Genomic DNA, 16,674 nt, shown 5'->3' on the forward strand with positions numbered 1-16,674 from the left:
CATTCTATATTTCTCTTATTGTCAACACATCCCATAAACACATCAAAAACAACAATGCATGTCTCCTACTAACAAATATTGTGTGTGTATCCAAAGCCTGGTATATCTTTTTCCAAAACTGTAAATGAGCTATGTAGTTCTATTATTAGTGAATCGTACATAGCCTTTCCATCCATGATTTAAATATTGGTTATAGCTGCTTTAAGTTACGTTTTAACCAATGTCCACCGATCAAAGGAACATTCGGTTACACTTTACTTGAAGGTATCTACATAAGAGTGACATGACACTGTCATGAACGTGTCATAAACATTATAAACAAGTCATAAACGTTTATGACATAACGCTTCTTTTAGTTAGTGTCATTCGGGGTTTTTTTTAAGTTATGTTTAGGGTTAGGGCTAGAGTTAGGTTTGGGGTTCATGTGTTCATGACAGTGTCATGTCACTCTTACGTAGATACCTTCAAGTAAAGTGTTACCGAAAATTCTTTAGCCTCGGAGCTGAGAGCCACAGACAGGGTAGGGAAATCAGAAAGCAGTGAGAGACAGACTAACACATTGTTGATTTGGTCTTTTCATAGAATTTGTTGACAATAAGAAAAGTATAGAATAATGCCAGCCTGCCAAATGCTAACTTGTTCATAGACTTTAATTATGGCATAGTACTGAATGCCTAATTTTCATTTTTTATTAAACCTACCGTGGGGTGTGGGTTGGAGCAGAAAACGGTGTATTTCCTGATGATGCCGTTCACTTTGAGAGGAGGAAGCCAGGATACAAACACCACTGAGTTCGATGCAGCTGCTGCCTTCACACCCGCTGGAGGCCCAGGAACTAAAAGGAAAAGATCATCTAGTTGATATATTTTTCCACATTAAGCTAATATTATTCCTCGGAAGATTTTTACGGTGCTTCTTACACTGATTATAAAGCAAGATAACAGATGGCAAAATGTCATATTCCGCAGGACTTCCTGCTACATGTAAGTTAGTTACATTTCTCCACTTAATAAGCATGTTAAAGACCCTACTGCTCCCTAGCCTCTTTTGTTTTTTACCACAGGGCTTCATTCACTGCTGAGCAATAGTCTCAACTTGGCAAAGCTGCCATTTCTCCATTTAATGTTAAGAACAGACATGCTGTAATTCCTTGAGGCCCTACAGCAGCGAGTCAAACTCAAGTCTAAGCATCTCTTTGAAACAGCTTGACTGCTGCCCTTTCACATTACATGCCCTTGTGATTTAATTTGGAGTGGTGACTTCATCTTCCTACCGTCCTCCTTGGTGCGAGTATAGATCTGTTCACTGCGAACACCGTCTCCAGCTCTGGTGAAGGCCAAGACCTGGATGCTGTAGTTGGTGTACTTCTCCAGTCCATCCAGCTCCAGAGAAGGCTTCGAGGTTGTCACATTCCTGATCTCTCCGAGCTCTGATGGACAAAAAAATAAAGTAACATTTAGTGAAGACACCACAGGTCAAAGGCCTTAAAGGTCCTATGACATGCTGCTTTTTGGATGCTTTTACATAGGCCGTAGTGGTCCCCTAATACTGTATCTGAAGTTTCTTTCCCGAAATTCAGCCTTGGTGCAGAATTACAGCCACTAGAGCCAGTCCCACAATGAGCTTTCCTTAGGATGTGCCATTTCTGTGTCTGTAACTTTAAATGCTATTGAGGAGGAGAGAGGTGGGGCAAGGTGGAGGGTGGGGGTGTCACCTTGACCAGCTTTCAGCCATGGTTGTAGCTCTATTTCTTCATGGGCGGGCCAAATTCTCTGGGCAGCTGTGGGTAGTGGACAAAGCAGAGAAAGGGGAGGTAACCTTGCTCCTTATGACCTCATAAGGAGAAGATTCCTGATTGGCCCATCTGAGCTTTCATTTTCTCAAAGGCAGAGCAGGATACCCAGGGCTCGGTTTACACCTATCACCATTCTAGCCACAGGGGGACCATAGGCAGGCTGGGGGAACTCATAGTAATGTTAAAAAACCTCATAAAGTGAAATATCCATGCCATGGGACCTTTAAGCTGCCTACTCATGATAGGCGGCAAAAACCGCTCTGCGCTGGGCTCAAACAATTCCACAACGTTCCTTCGCTGCGCTTTGCCTCTTTGCTCTGCGCCCTACCTCGCAGTTTTGTTGTAGATCGTGTGTAGGCAGCTTTAGCCAATGCAGGTTTCTTATTACAAATATAGCCAGTGATATGACAAGCTGCCACTGGTCCAAACATGGTGACTAATGTATTATACAGCAGGTCACATTCATAAAAGTAGATGTCAGGTCCAAGGGTGTCATAGCCCAGCCTTGGATATAATGTCATATTCAATCACAAAGTCTAAACAACTCCAGGTCCAAGGTCTGCTGTGGTGGCAGGCCTCCACTGGCAACCTGCTACCCTCAGCTACTGGGGTTTGAATTATTGATGTCTCTCTGTGTCACTCCCTGGCCATTTCTCTTCTTAACAATGTTTCTTCACCCTTTTTTTTTTTTCTCTCTCGTCACTTCTCTCCAGAGATATATGAGCCCAGCTGCATCTCTTCTTGGAATTTCCACAATAAAACTTCACTGAGCTTATTCCAAGTGGCAAAGAAAAAGAAGAATTTCAACCAGAAGTGAAAACAAAACCAACTGAGCTGTAAACTTTTATCACTGCTCTTGGTGAGTTTTGTGGCGCTCAGTAGTGCTATATGGATTCGAGACAAAACAAATGTAATATTTTATTGGTCTTTGTTTTGACTTTGCAAAACAGAGTCAGTAGCCTGTATGTGTGGCAGTCCATTCGGATGGGATTATTCTATTACTGTCTAAAATCAACCACTGTGACACTGAGCTGATTCCAACAACACTGGTGCCATAGACATCTATCACTGGTGCACTGATACAACCGGCACCACTGTTTGTTAGAAAGGGCTTGTATCTCCCTCTGCTGGTCAGTCACATTACATCCCCTCATACTGATGAACTGCTCTGTGATTGGTAGAGATATAATACTAAATAGAACAGTTTGATTGCAAAAGATACATGTGAAGTGACAAGTGTTGACCGTCATGGTATATTTACATACAATACAAGCCAAAGCATTTATAAATAATAAAAGTGACATTTAACTTTTAATGATCTCCCACAGAGCTACGGACTGTTACCATGCAAACTAGTTGTGGCTGTCAAGTCTGGAGCGTTCATGTTGTACAGGCAGGCCAACATGAAGTGACAGTGCAGGGGTCAAAGGTAATCGTGCTGTCACAACCAATCCCACTGACAACCCCGGCATGTGACAGTGGCATGGCATGCTGTCTGACTTCCACAGGGCCAGGCAGAGTTTTGGCCAGTACTCAATTCAATTCAGTTTATTTATGAGTATATATGTTAGTCAGATACCCACAAATACACTTGGGTAACTATAAGCTATAGCTTACTCATTAGCATCAACTATCCTTATTACATTAATCGTTATATAAACTTAGCACTACACAGTTTTTAGCTCATAACCTTTGCATTCAGCAGAGATTACTGGCTTGACTCAAGACTGGACATCAGCAGTGAGCAAAGGAAGTAAACAGATCTGATGCAGTTGAAGTATTTATGTTTGCGTTTGACCCAAGGTCCCTCTCTCTGGTCTCCTCTGTGTGGGAATCTGCAGCAGTTTTCTACATTTATTAGTAATAAAATAATCACTGAATTGCTAGTCAAAAAAACATTGCGGTGTGACCTCTAGCTCACTGAGTAGAGTGTGCGCCCCATGTGGGCTGAGTCCTTGGCAGCGGCCTGGGTTCAAATACAACCAGTGGCCCTTTGCTGCATGTCGTCCTCTCTCTCTCCCCCCTTTCCTATCTACACTATCTAAAAAAAAAAATGCACTACCAAAATAATCTTTAAAATAGTATATATTATATATTATCATTAATTGTCTATCTTTTTCCTATATGTTCTTCTTCTATGTAGTAGTTTCAATGATTGGCCTAATTTAGGACTGTCAAACTCGTTTTAGTTCATGGGCCACATGCAGCCCAATTTGATCTTTTGGTAGAACCAGTAAAACCATCGCCATGATGAGTCTGATAGGAGATAGGAACTGGTCCATTTTTCTTGGAAAACCCAACACTGTGTCTACTTTTCTCCTTTTTCCCACCGGTGGCTCCTGCATGAAAAGTAGCCTGGCCTTGACAGGGTTTTGTCAAGTAGCCTGTACGTAAGCACTTGGAATCTATAATATTGTTTTGTTTTTACTATGCAAAGTCATCCAGTAGAACCCTTTCGTGGGCCAGTTCTGGCCCTAGGGCTGTATATTTGAGACCCCAAATTATCCAAAAAGGAACCAATTAGGTCCGAATTGTTTCCTTTTTGGATAATATATGTAAATCATGTATTAGATTTTACTGAATCGTTGTGATGTACTGTATTAAAATCAATATGTTCTCATATAATCCAATTTTTCTTTTTAATTTTTAGAAAACACCATATTTTTGTTTTACTGCACATTGCTGCAGCTCCTCTTCTCACCCAGTGTATTGAGCTCTCTGTTTTAGCTACGGAGTGAGGCATCTCACTTCTGCTCCATCTTTGTTGGGAATCGCGAATGCGCAGTAGCTATGTAAGGACTACTAGCCAGTCAGAAGCAGAGTATGAGGGCGTGCCCTGACAGTACCTAGGTAAGGACTACTAGCCAGTCAGAAGCAGAGTATGAGGGTGTACCCTGACAGTACCTAGGTAAGGACTACTAGCCAGTCAGAAGCAGAGTATGAGGGCGTGCCACGCTAGCAGCTAGGCGAGCATTATAACGTGTGTTCCAAAGTGAACACGTCTGTCTCTGAAGTAAAGGCTGGACTACTATAGAGCTGTTTGGAGCAGTTGGTGAACAGTGTTTTCTGTTGGAGATGGTAAGTCCCTTTGGGGGGGGACTTTGGGCTTTTTCACTTTGTAAACCTACAACATGCACAAAAAAGATATATAACACAATAAATGAAAGGGGAAAAGGCAAAAAGCATAATATGAGCACTTTAAATGGGCCCTGTGGGGTTTTCTTATAAACAAACTTAAGTGTTGTTTACTGTACATTCAGTGTAAGTCAGCAACATGCATCATGTGTATCATTGAGGTCTAACAAATGTGTCGAATGCATCCCACTTGTAGAAAAACAGCTCCATAGCACTACTAAAGGTCTAAAACTCCACAGGGAACTTTGACTCATGCAGATCACAACCACCTGAGTGATGAATGTGTATGTGTATGTGTCTATATATATATATATATATATATATTGTTATGCTTTGTGATAACAATGCCTCTGTTAAATCAATGATAGAGTCAAGATTGTTATATTTCAACTAAACTTCAATGCCTGATTAAAAATACAATCAAGCAGCTTTTAAAATTTTTCCTTGTAAATATGTTAATGACAAAGCGCAGATTCCTGAGGACAATGGTACTGTACATAACAGTTAACGTTTTTAGGAAGTGTGCAGATAGAAGTGTGTACCTCCATCAGGCAGGTTGGCCCAGTAGATGACTCTGAAGCCCAGCAGGTTGCCGTTCAGAGCGTCTTTGGGAGGGGTCAGCCAGGACAGAGAGATGACCTCCGGAGACGTGGCTGTGGCCTGGACGTTCTCCGGAGGACGACTGGGCACTGAGGGGAAAGAAGCAGGAGGCAGACTATAAAAACAGTGGACTCACAGTAGAAACTATAGGACTGACCACGCGTGGCAGCACCCTCTGGTCTCCACTAGGCTGTGATATAACCTCACAAATCTCTCCAAAATGAAACCACGCTGTCTGCCTCTTTGAGAACAGGAAATGCACAGTGTTGTGTTGGCATCACCCATGTTAGGAATAGTGATAGACTGGACTTTTTTTGGCAGTTTGAAAATTATCTGTATCAGTGTATTATTTGCCTGATAACTGATAAAAGTTAATGAATTAAAAAGTGCGCTACTTTGGCTCCTCTACAGCTCTGTGTCTGTCCCTCTGCTTCGGTTTCACTCACCTCTGAGCCCAACTTACTGTCCCCCCCCACAACACTATATAATGTATTAAATAATTACTTAAGGCAATAAGTTTGCTTTACTTAATTTTGACTTATAGATTTTCATTTTCACTGTATATGCATATTGGATCCAAATATCTGTATCGGTTTTATTAACTACTAATAATCGCTATCAGTATTGGCCTTAAAAAAACAGTATCAGTCGATGCCTAGATAGGACACAGTTATCATCAATCCAAATATACTGATCACGTCTATTAGCTTTGAATACTCGGTTGGTTTTTGCTTAGTGTTCCCTTTTAGCAAATGTCTTTTTATTATGTTGTATCCGACTTTCTTTACTTTAATGTTTTCTTGTTATTTTTAGATTAATTCACAATATTCTGTCTGCCATTACACTTCGGTCTGAGTTTGGTATTGTACTCCTTTCTTACCGTCTTCCAGCGTGGTAGCAGCCACCTCAGTGGACGAGGGCCCGGTCCCAGCGCTGTTGCTGGCTTGCACCACGACTCCATACTGGGTGAACTTCTTCAGGTTGTCCAGCACCAGGCTTTCGGCATTGTCCCCTGTGGTCTCCACGCTGATCACACTGAACTGGTAGTTTCCACCGGAGCTGTACTCCCTGAAGCCCACCTGGTAGCCTCGGATGGCTCCATTCTGGAGGTGCTTTTTGGGCGCCTGACAAGGGAACGACGCGGCTTATGTGAGACAATGGGGTTGAACATCTGCGCTCTTTTTATTTGAGTGCAAAAGAATCACATTTTACGAGACAAATTAAATGAGTCAGCGACTGATGAATAAAATAGCACCCTCAGGTCAAGCACAATTTTGGTGGATAAAGAAAACTCTCTGTTCAGTCTCCTATGAACTTATGAATATATTACATTACGTTCTGATATCACAAAGTGAGACGCCACACATAATGCACAAATACAGTATGGTGTTAGCTTGCAGACACTCACCTAGATATATATACTGTAGACCCCTCCCCCCCCCAAGGCCCTCTTTTTAGCTATCTCGTTTGTTTCCCACACGCATATATCAAGAAAATGAGACACCCCCAAGGTCTTATAACCATTCTGTCCGGACAGCGTAGAGCCACTCTCACGTCAAAGAGTGCAAGAGTTATCAAACAGATACATTAATAGTGATTCAGCAATTTACATATACACGTCATGAATTTTCTACCACAGAGACTAAAGAGAGAATATTTCAAATGACACCAATTTGCCAAAAACTCTTATAATATGCTGTTTGTGCTCTTCCTCTGAGTGCCTTGTATAGTCCAGGTTAGCTACTCTCTTTTGTTTTTTCTCTCATGGCCCTGACAGCATCTTGAATTAATGCGATCACATCTCAAAACACAGCCAACACAGTCCTCTTCTCCAGCTGCTTGGCTGAGGGAAAATGTGCACTTTTTTTTCTTCCAGAATGAGAGAGAGGAAGTAAAACGTGATTACAAGTCATCATTCGACGCATATGTTTAGATGCGTTCTGGTGCCACGTGTAAAATGAATACGCCTCCTTTGGATCTACACACAATTTGAATGAGACCAAAGGCCAAAATGACTCTACACATGATGGAAATAATAACTTGCGACGTCACCAAAACTGCTAAATTACTGTATATACACCCTCATTTATTCAGTAACAGCCAACCAAAGAAACCCCTGGCAGCTGACTGGTCCAGCTTCAGTAGCAGGTGAAATGTTGAGTTCAAAGACTCATTGACTTCGAGGAGAGAACAGTGTTGGATTTCTTTGGGGATTTAAAACTTCAGCCACAAGCCAGACCTCAGCGCTGTCATCCCTGATTGTACCTATCTGGACACAGCTACATACTCACCTCATGCAAATATACACACATTTCTAACACACAGGGTCGGATTAACTTACCCGCCAAGTGACTCGGATGCTCTGAGAGGAGAGGGCTTCCAGCTGCACTTCCTGGGGTGGTCCATCAGGAGCTGAGATCAGATCGCCCAACATGTGCATATTATTATTAAGATAAGAAAGATAGAGAAAAACTTTAACATAAAAGATACATATAGAAACAGTGTAAAAAAAAATCGTTGACAGTACAAGCGTGTAGAAATGCAAAACAGTGAAAAAAGAAGCATGGATGTACAGTCTGTGAAAAAATTAGGACACCCATGCTAAAGTTGAATAAAAAGAGGAATAAAAAAATCATCTTTTGGAAATTGATGTTAATGCCTTAATTAAAAAAATGAGGAAAAATCCAACCTTTAAGGACACCAAATTTCTTTTTGAATGAATAATGTTTAAATAAATAAATGTTATTCCTTAAAATACAGGGGGCATAAGTATACACACCCCTATGTTAAATTCCCATAGAGGCAGGCAGATTTTTATTATTAAAGGCCAGTTATTTCATGGATCCAGGATACTATGCATCCTGATAAAGTTCCCTTGGCCTTTGGAATTAAAATAGCCCCACATCATCACATACCCTTCACCATACTTAGAGATTGGCATGGTTTTATTTCAGTTAGCCTAATAGCTGGTTTGATTTGCATTGAGAGATGATTTTATGGAAAGTACCCCATGCCAATCTCTAGGTATGGTGAAGGGTATGTGATGATGTGGGGGGGCTATTTGAATTCCAAAGGCCAAGGGAACTTTATCAGGATGCATAGTATCCTGGATCCATGAAATAACCTTTAAGCCTTTAAAAATAAAAATCTGCCTGCCTCTATGGGAATTTAACATAGGGCAAATTTATTTATTTACGATACATTATTCATTGACACAGAAAATTGGTGTCCTTAAATATTGGATTTTTCCTCATTTTTTTTAATTAAGGCATTTAAAGATCAATTTCCAAAAGATGATTTTTTAATTCCTCTTTTTAGTCAACTTTAGCATCGGTCTCCTAATTTTTTCACATGACTGTAACTGTTGGATATGTTGTCTATGTATGACTGTTTAGTGTGGAATCTAAAACTGTACACATCCGATAACTTTCTCAACTATTTTTTTTAGAAAGGCCGTTGCAAACAACATTTTTGTTTACAAAACCCCACGAAACAAATGTCCAGAAGTGATGAGTGTTGGATGTGGCTATTTTAACAAATGTGATAGTTGTATTTATAGGTGTCTGCTGAGGGTGAGGAGAAGTGCTCTGTGGGGGGGTGGCAGAGTGGGGGGGATGAAGGGCTAGGGGGTGTGATTTGCAGATGGGGTCCAGCCTCAGTCTATTGACCGTGGTGTGACATTTACTACTGAGCCTGCTAATTGAAAAATTCTGCTTTTAGTGTGGGGTCAGCGTGTGTTCAATAATGCAACAGAGCCAATGGGCAGATGTCACCGGGCTGTTAATGAATTGACTCAGTTGGCCCTTTACCTCTTTTTGCCTCTCGTCTTTCACTCTCCACCCTCACTCGTGTGTTTTTGTTACTCTGATTTGTTGTCATAGTAACAAATTACTTTTCTTACTGTAACTGTATATGATTTATGTACATGAAAATAAGAGTGAAAAGTGAGTGTCAGGAACATATATATATATATATATATATATATATATAAAACGTAATTTGCACTAACTCTGAGTCTGTAATAATGTTGATAATGTTAATGTGTTGTATTCTTAATCTACTGAGTATGTGCACTGTTTATTGGAAAGCAATGACCTACATTTCATTACATACTATATGTGCCTGCCCATTGTGTCAATGACTATAAAATTGAATTGAATTGAATTCAGAATACAACACTGACTCATCCCTCTCACCTGCTTCGTCAGTGGTGATGGTGAGCTCGTTGCTGGCCTCGCTCTTGCCGATCAGGTTCTTGGCGAACATGCGGATGTTGTAGGTGGAGGACGGGTGCAGGTCGATGATGGTGGCCTGGTTGAGCTGAGGGGACACGTCTTTGGTCTTCTGAGCAGTATCCCAGGAGGCTGTAGAGGGGACAGGGCAAGGTTTATTGGGGTTGCTAAAGTCAAGGGGAGAAGTCAAAGCTAAGTGCATTAGGACAGGCTATGTTAAATCATAGTGCTGAGACAAAGTGAATGCTGGGATAATCAACCAAAACACATGATTCGCTCTACACATTTGAACCAACGCTTTGTGTAAAGAATGTGTCTCATTGTCCGATCATACCATCTAATCTTAAATATACATTTCTTTTCTTGTACCTGATTTGTTCTTGCTTTCAATGTCGAAGCCTGTGATTGGGCTGTTGCCATCAAAACCCATAGTCCAACGCAGTGCAATGGTCCTGTCCTTCACTTCTCTGATCTCCACCTCTGGGGGGTCCGGGGGCTCTACAAGGCACAACGTTAACCAACACTTTTTTTAGTGTTACTGAACTTTTTTGAAGAAACAGCTTGCACATCCAAAAATTCCTCAGTGCAGGTGCGTCTGGAGGGACCGAAACGTAGTTTTTTTTGTAAATAAACGGTGATGTTATAGCAAGAGCAGAGTGCAGGATTTGTTCCTTTGTTTCCAAGTGTTACTGAACTTAAAATGGCAGGTACAAATATGCCATTATCTGCAATTGCTCCGTTACAGCCTTTTTTTTTCTTTGAACAGTTGAAGCAGGTGAAGTTTTACCTTGCACTGTGAGCTGTATGATTCCTCTGTCTTCACCAAATGAGTTGATGGCATGGCAAGAGAAGAAGCCGGAGTCCTCCCTCACTGTGGGCATGATCTGATGGATGCACAGGAATCAGAGGAGTTTCAATAAAAAAAAATACTATTCAGGTGGCTGCCCACTGGTCACTGGTCGTGATACTGATGTCATCAAATTGATGCCAACATCTGAAATTGAATGCAGAGGTATTCTCTCCAGTTGTGGTTCCCACAGCGTTTGACTTGTGATCCAATGCAATGAACCACCGGTGTGAGCCCTCATCACACTTCATGGCCTTAGTGTAGACATGAGTGGTGAACAGTTCAACCAAAGACTCTCTCAAACTATGTCATTAGAAGGATTTCACTAGCCTGACGTCGTCATACTCAGATTCTAGTCGGAATATGAGTCTGATTCCGCTCCATGTGGGGCGTGTTTCAACCGAACCAGGAAAGGAAATGCCTCTGCACTCAATTGGATAGACCAACAACCAATCAGAGCAACGGAGACAGAAGTCACAGAAGCTGCAAGTCAAAGGCGTTGCTCCACAACGGATCAAGTCCAGACCGAACTTCCCGACCTCAAATGTTGTGGGCGGGGCTAAGTTCGACTGGCATCCAGGCTAGGATTTCACAGGATGTCACGGTAGAATCCATTTTAGGATTGTAAGGTTTGTTTTTAAGGCCGTTAATGGCCTGGCCCGGGCATATTTGGCAGAGATTTTAACCCTTTGTGAGCACAACAGGTCATTTTTCATCCAATCAACTTATTTTAGAAGTCCACACGTCGCGGTACAAATGGTTGGCTGGGTTAGGGCCTGATATTAGCACTATTACAGATGTAGCTCTTCTGAAATCTAACCTAAAAACTTATTTTCGTAGGATGTTTTTTAATACATAGTAGTGCTGGGACATTTCTTTCTTTCTTTCTTCCTCCTGCTTTTCAGTAACCTTTTCTGATTTTACTGTATGTTATGTTTTATTCTTTTCTGATTTTACTGTATGTTATGTTTTATTCTTTTCTGATTTTACTGTATGTTATTCTTGATCCTTGATGTAAGTAACTTTGAATACCTGCTGGTTCCTGTTAGGGCTCTATAAATAAATGCTGATTGATTGACTGACAGGCCTGAAGAGGTGAAAGTATCCCGCATTTAACAAGAAAAAACAAGAAAAGTCAGAATAAATTAAGAGAACACATTTGCATGCAGTGACTTTATATACTAAATAAATATGAACAGTTAGATTGTACACTTCCAAGTGGCACAGCCTCCTACCTGCAGGGTGGAGATGACTTCATCTCCCACCTCCTTGACAGAAACCACGTAGCGGCTGGTCTCGGGGTTGATGATGCGTTCCTCCTTCTCCCAGCGTACCATGATGGGCTTCTCACCGTGGGCCGTGCAGCTCATCTTCTTCTCTTCTCCCTGCGTGGCCAGCGTGGTGTTGGGGTAGGATGTGATCATGGCAGGGACTGGTGCGGAAATAAGGTAGAGAAAAAGAGAGGAAGATATCTTGTTACATTTGTTTTCTAGATGAACCACATTGGTACTTAAGTTATGACAGATAGATGTATTGTTCAAAGAAACAACACAAGCAAAGGACTTTCTCCAACTCAAATAACCTTTGATTAAGCCAGTATCTATGGAGCCCCAAAGTGGTCGATATTAAATAATTAAATAAGACATTATAAAATAAATAATCATATAAATAAATAGTCAAATATATAAACCAATGAAATGAAATGAAATAATGGAAGACATTATTAAAACTTAAATCATTATTATGAAAAAATTTAATTAAGCATTTTTATTTTACGATGCACTTTTTCAAAAGTCCGCTTTTTGTCCCGTTTCCTGACACAGTGTTCTTTTAATGACACATTGTCATCACTCTCCCCCCCCTCCCACCCCCCAACTTTCAGCCAATCACAAGCCCCTCTTTTTGTGAGCTCAACAACAACAACAACAACAATCTAGCTTAGTTAGTTAGCTAGTTAGCTGGCAGTTGCTAAAGGTGCAGAGAGAATATGATTGGCTGAAAGGTGAGTGGTGAGAGATGACTGGTGAGAAATTCACTGTCATGAAAAGTGACATCATGAAATAAAATTCATTGTCTTTGGGAACAATAAAATACAAAGAGGCTTTTGAGAAAGGGATTTTTGACAACTAGAGTGTCTACAAGGAAACAGACATGGACACCAAAACTACTCAGCATCAAAATCACAAATGTATTGGTTCTATGACATACATACATTATTTATTCATATCATATTGACTTAGGAAACCTTAAGGAACATGATTTTGGCCCTGTTTAAGCGATATCCAAGTATGCTAAACAATCAGAAGCAATGCTGGCATTTTAATCACCAGATGTGTCGTAACCGTGTCAGTTCAGCTATTTATCTCGCTCTAATGCAAAAATGTACCAACTGTCTTTCGTAAAATGAAAAGAAAACATTTTATATCAACTGCGTGGAAATAAAACTTGCTTACATCAGATCCACAGATAATTCCCAGCATTGTTAGTGTACTGTAATTGAACGTACAGCTTCTCTATAAAGTCTCTTGCATCTGAGAGTCCTAAATGGTACAGCGATGCTGTAACAACACTCTGAAGACAGCACACTAAACGCACACTAACGACATACATGGCTCATTACACCCACAGCAGAGTGTATAACAACCCTCTGTCCCCAGATGCTCACACACACACACAAACATTCACACCCATGTACACACACAAACACAAACACACAAAGCGTGACTCCAGTGATGTGATAGGAAGTGTCAGGCAAGAGGTTGCAAACATTTAAGCCTCATCTCTTATTCACTCTGCAGCCATTTGGGGCTCGGCGGTGAAAAAAGAATGCTGATTTATTTTGCATGAAAAATATGAATTTTTATGTGAGACACATTTGGAAAAGTGAGGGGGAAAAAAACAAGCCCAGGCTTTATTTAAACGTTATCGTTTTAGTGCACAGCTACTTTCATTTTGCATTGTAAGTGGCTCAGAGGTGGCCCACTCCCGGCAGAGCGGGACACTGCGCTCGCCTCGGTGACAAAATGCAAGGACGGTGAGAAGATCAAGACAGCTCTCCGTCCGTTAGCTGTGTGTGAGAGAGGATGTCTGTACTGTAGGCTTTAAAGACATGTCAGCGTCTTGGATCTGGAGGGGAAATACATTAAAGCTAAAACACATTTGTGTAGACAGCACATTTTTGCAGTTCCCATTTATTTTTGTTACAGCGCAAAATATACTGTTATTGATAGGCTGATACAATGGGTAAACATTAAAAAAATAATGCACTGGTTCAAAAATCAAAAAACCTAATACGAAAAATAGGATTTAGTTTTTAAAAGGAAAATATTTAGTAATAGGTAGTGTGATATTTGATGGTTTTCTGCTCTAATAAAAAAGTGACACCTCAAAGGGGCAAGTCTGAGCATGAGCCGCTGGTGATGTAGAAATGCAAACCAACTGGACTGGACCAATCATCAGAGGGTTATGTGGAGGGGATTGAGGGGGTTGCTTTTGATCTCACAGCCAATCAGAGCAGAGGCTGACAGCCAGTCACGCCCGAATACAGCTCTTCAGTTGGGAGAGGGGCAATAGAAAACAAAAAGATTCTATATATATATATATATATATATATATATATATATATTTTTACAATTGTGTATTGATTGAAATGCAACACAATCATATGATGTCTGTAGATTCAATCCACATCTGAGAGCGTTGGTACATTTAAGGATGCAAAAAAGCACATATGTATTTTCAAGTTCACTAGTAAAAGCTGTGATAACAATATGTGATTAAGACATTTTAGAGGGGACAGATTCATTCATAAATAAGATACTTTTTATTCAACTAATGAGGGAAACATTTATTTCATGTTGCATTATTAATCATCATCCCTGTTCATTTGTGTTTCTGAATCATGTTACTGACATCAGCATATAGAAAATCAATTTGCAGATTTGTATATTATTGTATATGTGATCCTCTGACTACTGAAGTCCCAGTTTTGAATGTTCTGCAGTTAACATGTTGCAAACATCAAACTAAATCTAGTTTACAACACGGCATCTTGATATTGGAAGAGGGCAGAGACACAAAAGCAAACAAATGGGAGTGTCTATGCAACATGAAGAAGGCTCAGAGATGAGGCGCATGAGGTCTGTACGCCTGTGTCTCCGTGTGTTAAAACACACATCAGCTCGTGTCTATGTAAATGCATGTGTGTACAAACGTGTTTGTGTGTGTGTGTGTGTGTGTGTGTGTGTGTGTGTGTGTGTGTGCAAGCAGCCCAGCTGAGCCAGCCCTGAGGCACAATTTGTGGCCCTGTAATTGTTGTGTTGATGTATTTCTTTAATATCCAGTGGAATTATGGGAACAGGACTAGGGGGGACGAGAGAAAAAGAAAGAAAGAGAGGAGGTGAAGGAGGAAAAAGTGAGTCTCCTGTCTCATTAGGCATCAGCTCCCCTGATATCTAATTCAGCCTTGAACACAACACATGGGGCAAAGCACATAGCACACATCCATCCATCCATCCATCCTGTCTTATATCAATCACTTTGAATCATCATTCATCACTCATTCATCTTACCACTGAAATCTTTGTTTATGTGTCTCGCTGGATTTCAGTTTTAGTAATAACTTGCTGTATGCACTTAAATCAATTATATAGATGATTAATCTCTCGATTATTTTCTCGATTAAACAATGACAGTAGTTGTTTGGTCTGAAAATGTTTCCCGAAGCCCAATATGACGACCTCAAATGTCTTGTGTTGTCCACAACTCAAAGATATTCCGCTAACTGTTACAGAGGAGTGAAGAAGCAAGAACATATTCACATTTAACAAGCTGGAATCAGTGTATTTTTTTTTTTTTTTTACTTCTTTTCATAAAAAAAGTTTTAAAGCGATTAATCGCCTATCAAAATAGATGGCGATTACTTTAATAGTTGACAACTAATCGATTAATCGATTTCTCTTTGCAGCTCTTACACGGACATGCTCAAATGAAACATAAATAGTGAGCACTTTAATAGACTAAATGGTGCTCACTGTCTTTCTCACACACACACACACACACTGCTCCTCTTTAGAAACCAATACGATGTGATGTGTTAAAGAGGAAGAGGGGAGGAAGATGGCAGAGAACGCTGTGAATGTCGGTGTGTTGCAGTCCTAAACATGTCAGTTTTTCATCCTAACATTATTCCTCGAAATCCGGTGCAGTATGTGTAGCTTACGTTAGTAAAAAAAAAGAAAAGAAAAGAAAACATGAGCATTACAGCTTTCAGAAAGTGTTGAGAATAAAAAGCAGAGTGTGTAGTGTATGTTTCCTGCACAGCACAAAGTGTCTTTTATGTGGAGGTGAGGAGAGCCCTGTTCCTCCACAGCAACCCAGAGGGCAGTGATGATACGCTTAAGCCTGCAGGGGATTGTGGGGGATAGGCTGGCTGCTGATAGGCTACTCCCGTGAGACAAAAGCCATCCCCCCCTTCTCCCAGGCTCCCTTTCACCTGGCCAGGTTGCCATGCCAACCGGCATCGGACAGTCTCTCCTCTCTCTCTCTCTCTCTCTCTCTCGCTCTCTCTCTCGCTCTCTCTCTCTCTCTCTCTCTCTCTCTGGTCTCTACTCTTAGAAAAAAAGGGCCATTTCTAGTAGCCAGGAATAGAACATGGACCTGCCATTGATTTTCACAGGAGTATGATGATGATTACACAATCACGCCCTGAATGTCGCAATGCAGGGCCAAAAAAAAAAAAAAAAAAAGAAAGAAGATACAAAAGGAAAGTGTTTCTAGTGTCTCTAACTGGTGGTGCCAGTGATGTGGAAAACACAGTTAGCCAAATGGATCACATAGTTATAGCCGAATGGCTACAGTACGTCAGTGTGGGGCTATCCATCGATGATCAAAGAGAAAGGAAGCAGTGAGACCATCTCAGAGGTTCAATGAGATGTGATGATTTTTCAGAGGCATCATTTGAGCCAGCTTAATTGTTATTAACAACAAAAAGGAAAGGACTGAAACATCACGCTCCATAAGAAAAATGTGCAAAATAGAAAAAGGTTGATGATGATGATCATTCG

At 40.8% G+C, this 16,674-nt stretch overlaps 1 protein-coding gene across 5 annotated transcripts in view; it reads right to left on the reverse strand.

Moving 5' to 3' along the window:
• Positions 1 to 16,674, reverse strand: part of dscama (Down syndrome cell adhesion molecule a) — a 113,671-nt gene that overhangs the window by 16,620 nt on the left and 80,377 nt on the right. For all 5 annotated transcript variants that reach the window (XM_039777637.1, XM_039777640.1, XM_039777639.1 and 2 more), the window contains 9 exons: positions 11,845 to 12,041; positions 10,550 to 10,646; positions 10,132 to 10,260; positions 9,727 to 9,894; positions 7,872 to 7,942; positions 6,411 to 6,654; positions 5,473 to 5,619; positions 1,274 to 1,429; positions 702 to 835 (listed from right to left, as the gene is read on the reverse strand). In XM_039777637.1, coding sequence (XP_039633571.1) covers positions 702 to 835; positions 1,274 to 1,429; positions 5,473 to 5,619; positions 6,411 to 6,654; positions 7,872 to 7,942; positions 9,727 to 9,894; positions 10,132 to 10,260; positions 10,550 to 10,646; positions 11,845 to 12,041 — 1,343 coding nt within the window. The remainder of the gene's footprint in view (positions 1 to 701; positions 836 to 1,273; positions 1,430 to 5,472; positions 5,620 to 6,410; positions 6,655 to 7,871; positions 7,943 to 9,726; positions 9,895 to 10,131; positions 10,261 to 10,549; positions 10,647 to 11,844; positions 12,042 to 16,674) is intronic.

The sequence above is a fragment of the Perca fluviatilis genome, chromosome 16 (assembly GCF_010015445.1).
Source record: "Perca fluviatilis chromosome 16, GENO_Pfluv_1.0, whole genome shotgun sequence".
NCBI lineage: Eukaryota > Metazoa > Chordata > Actinopteri > Perciformes > Percidae > Perca > Perca fluviatilis.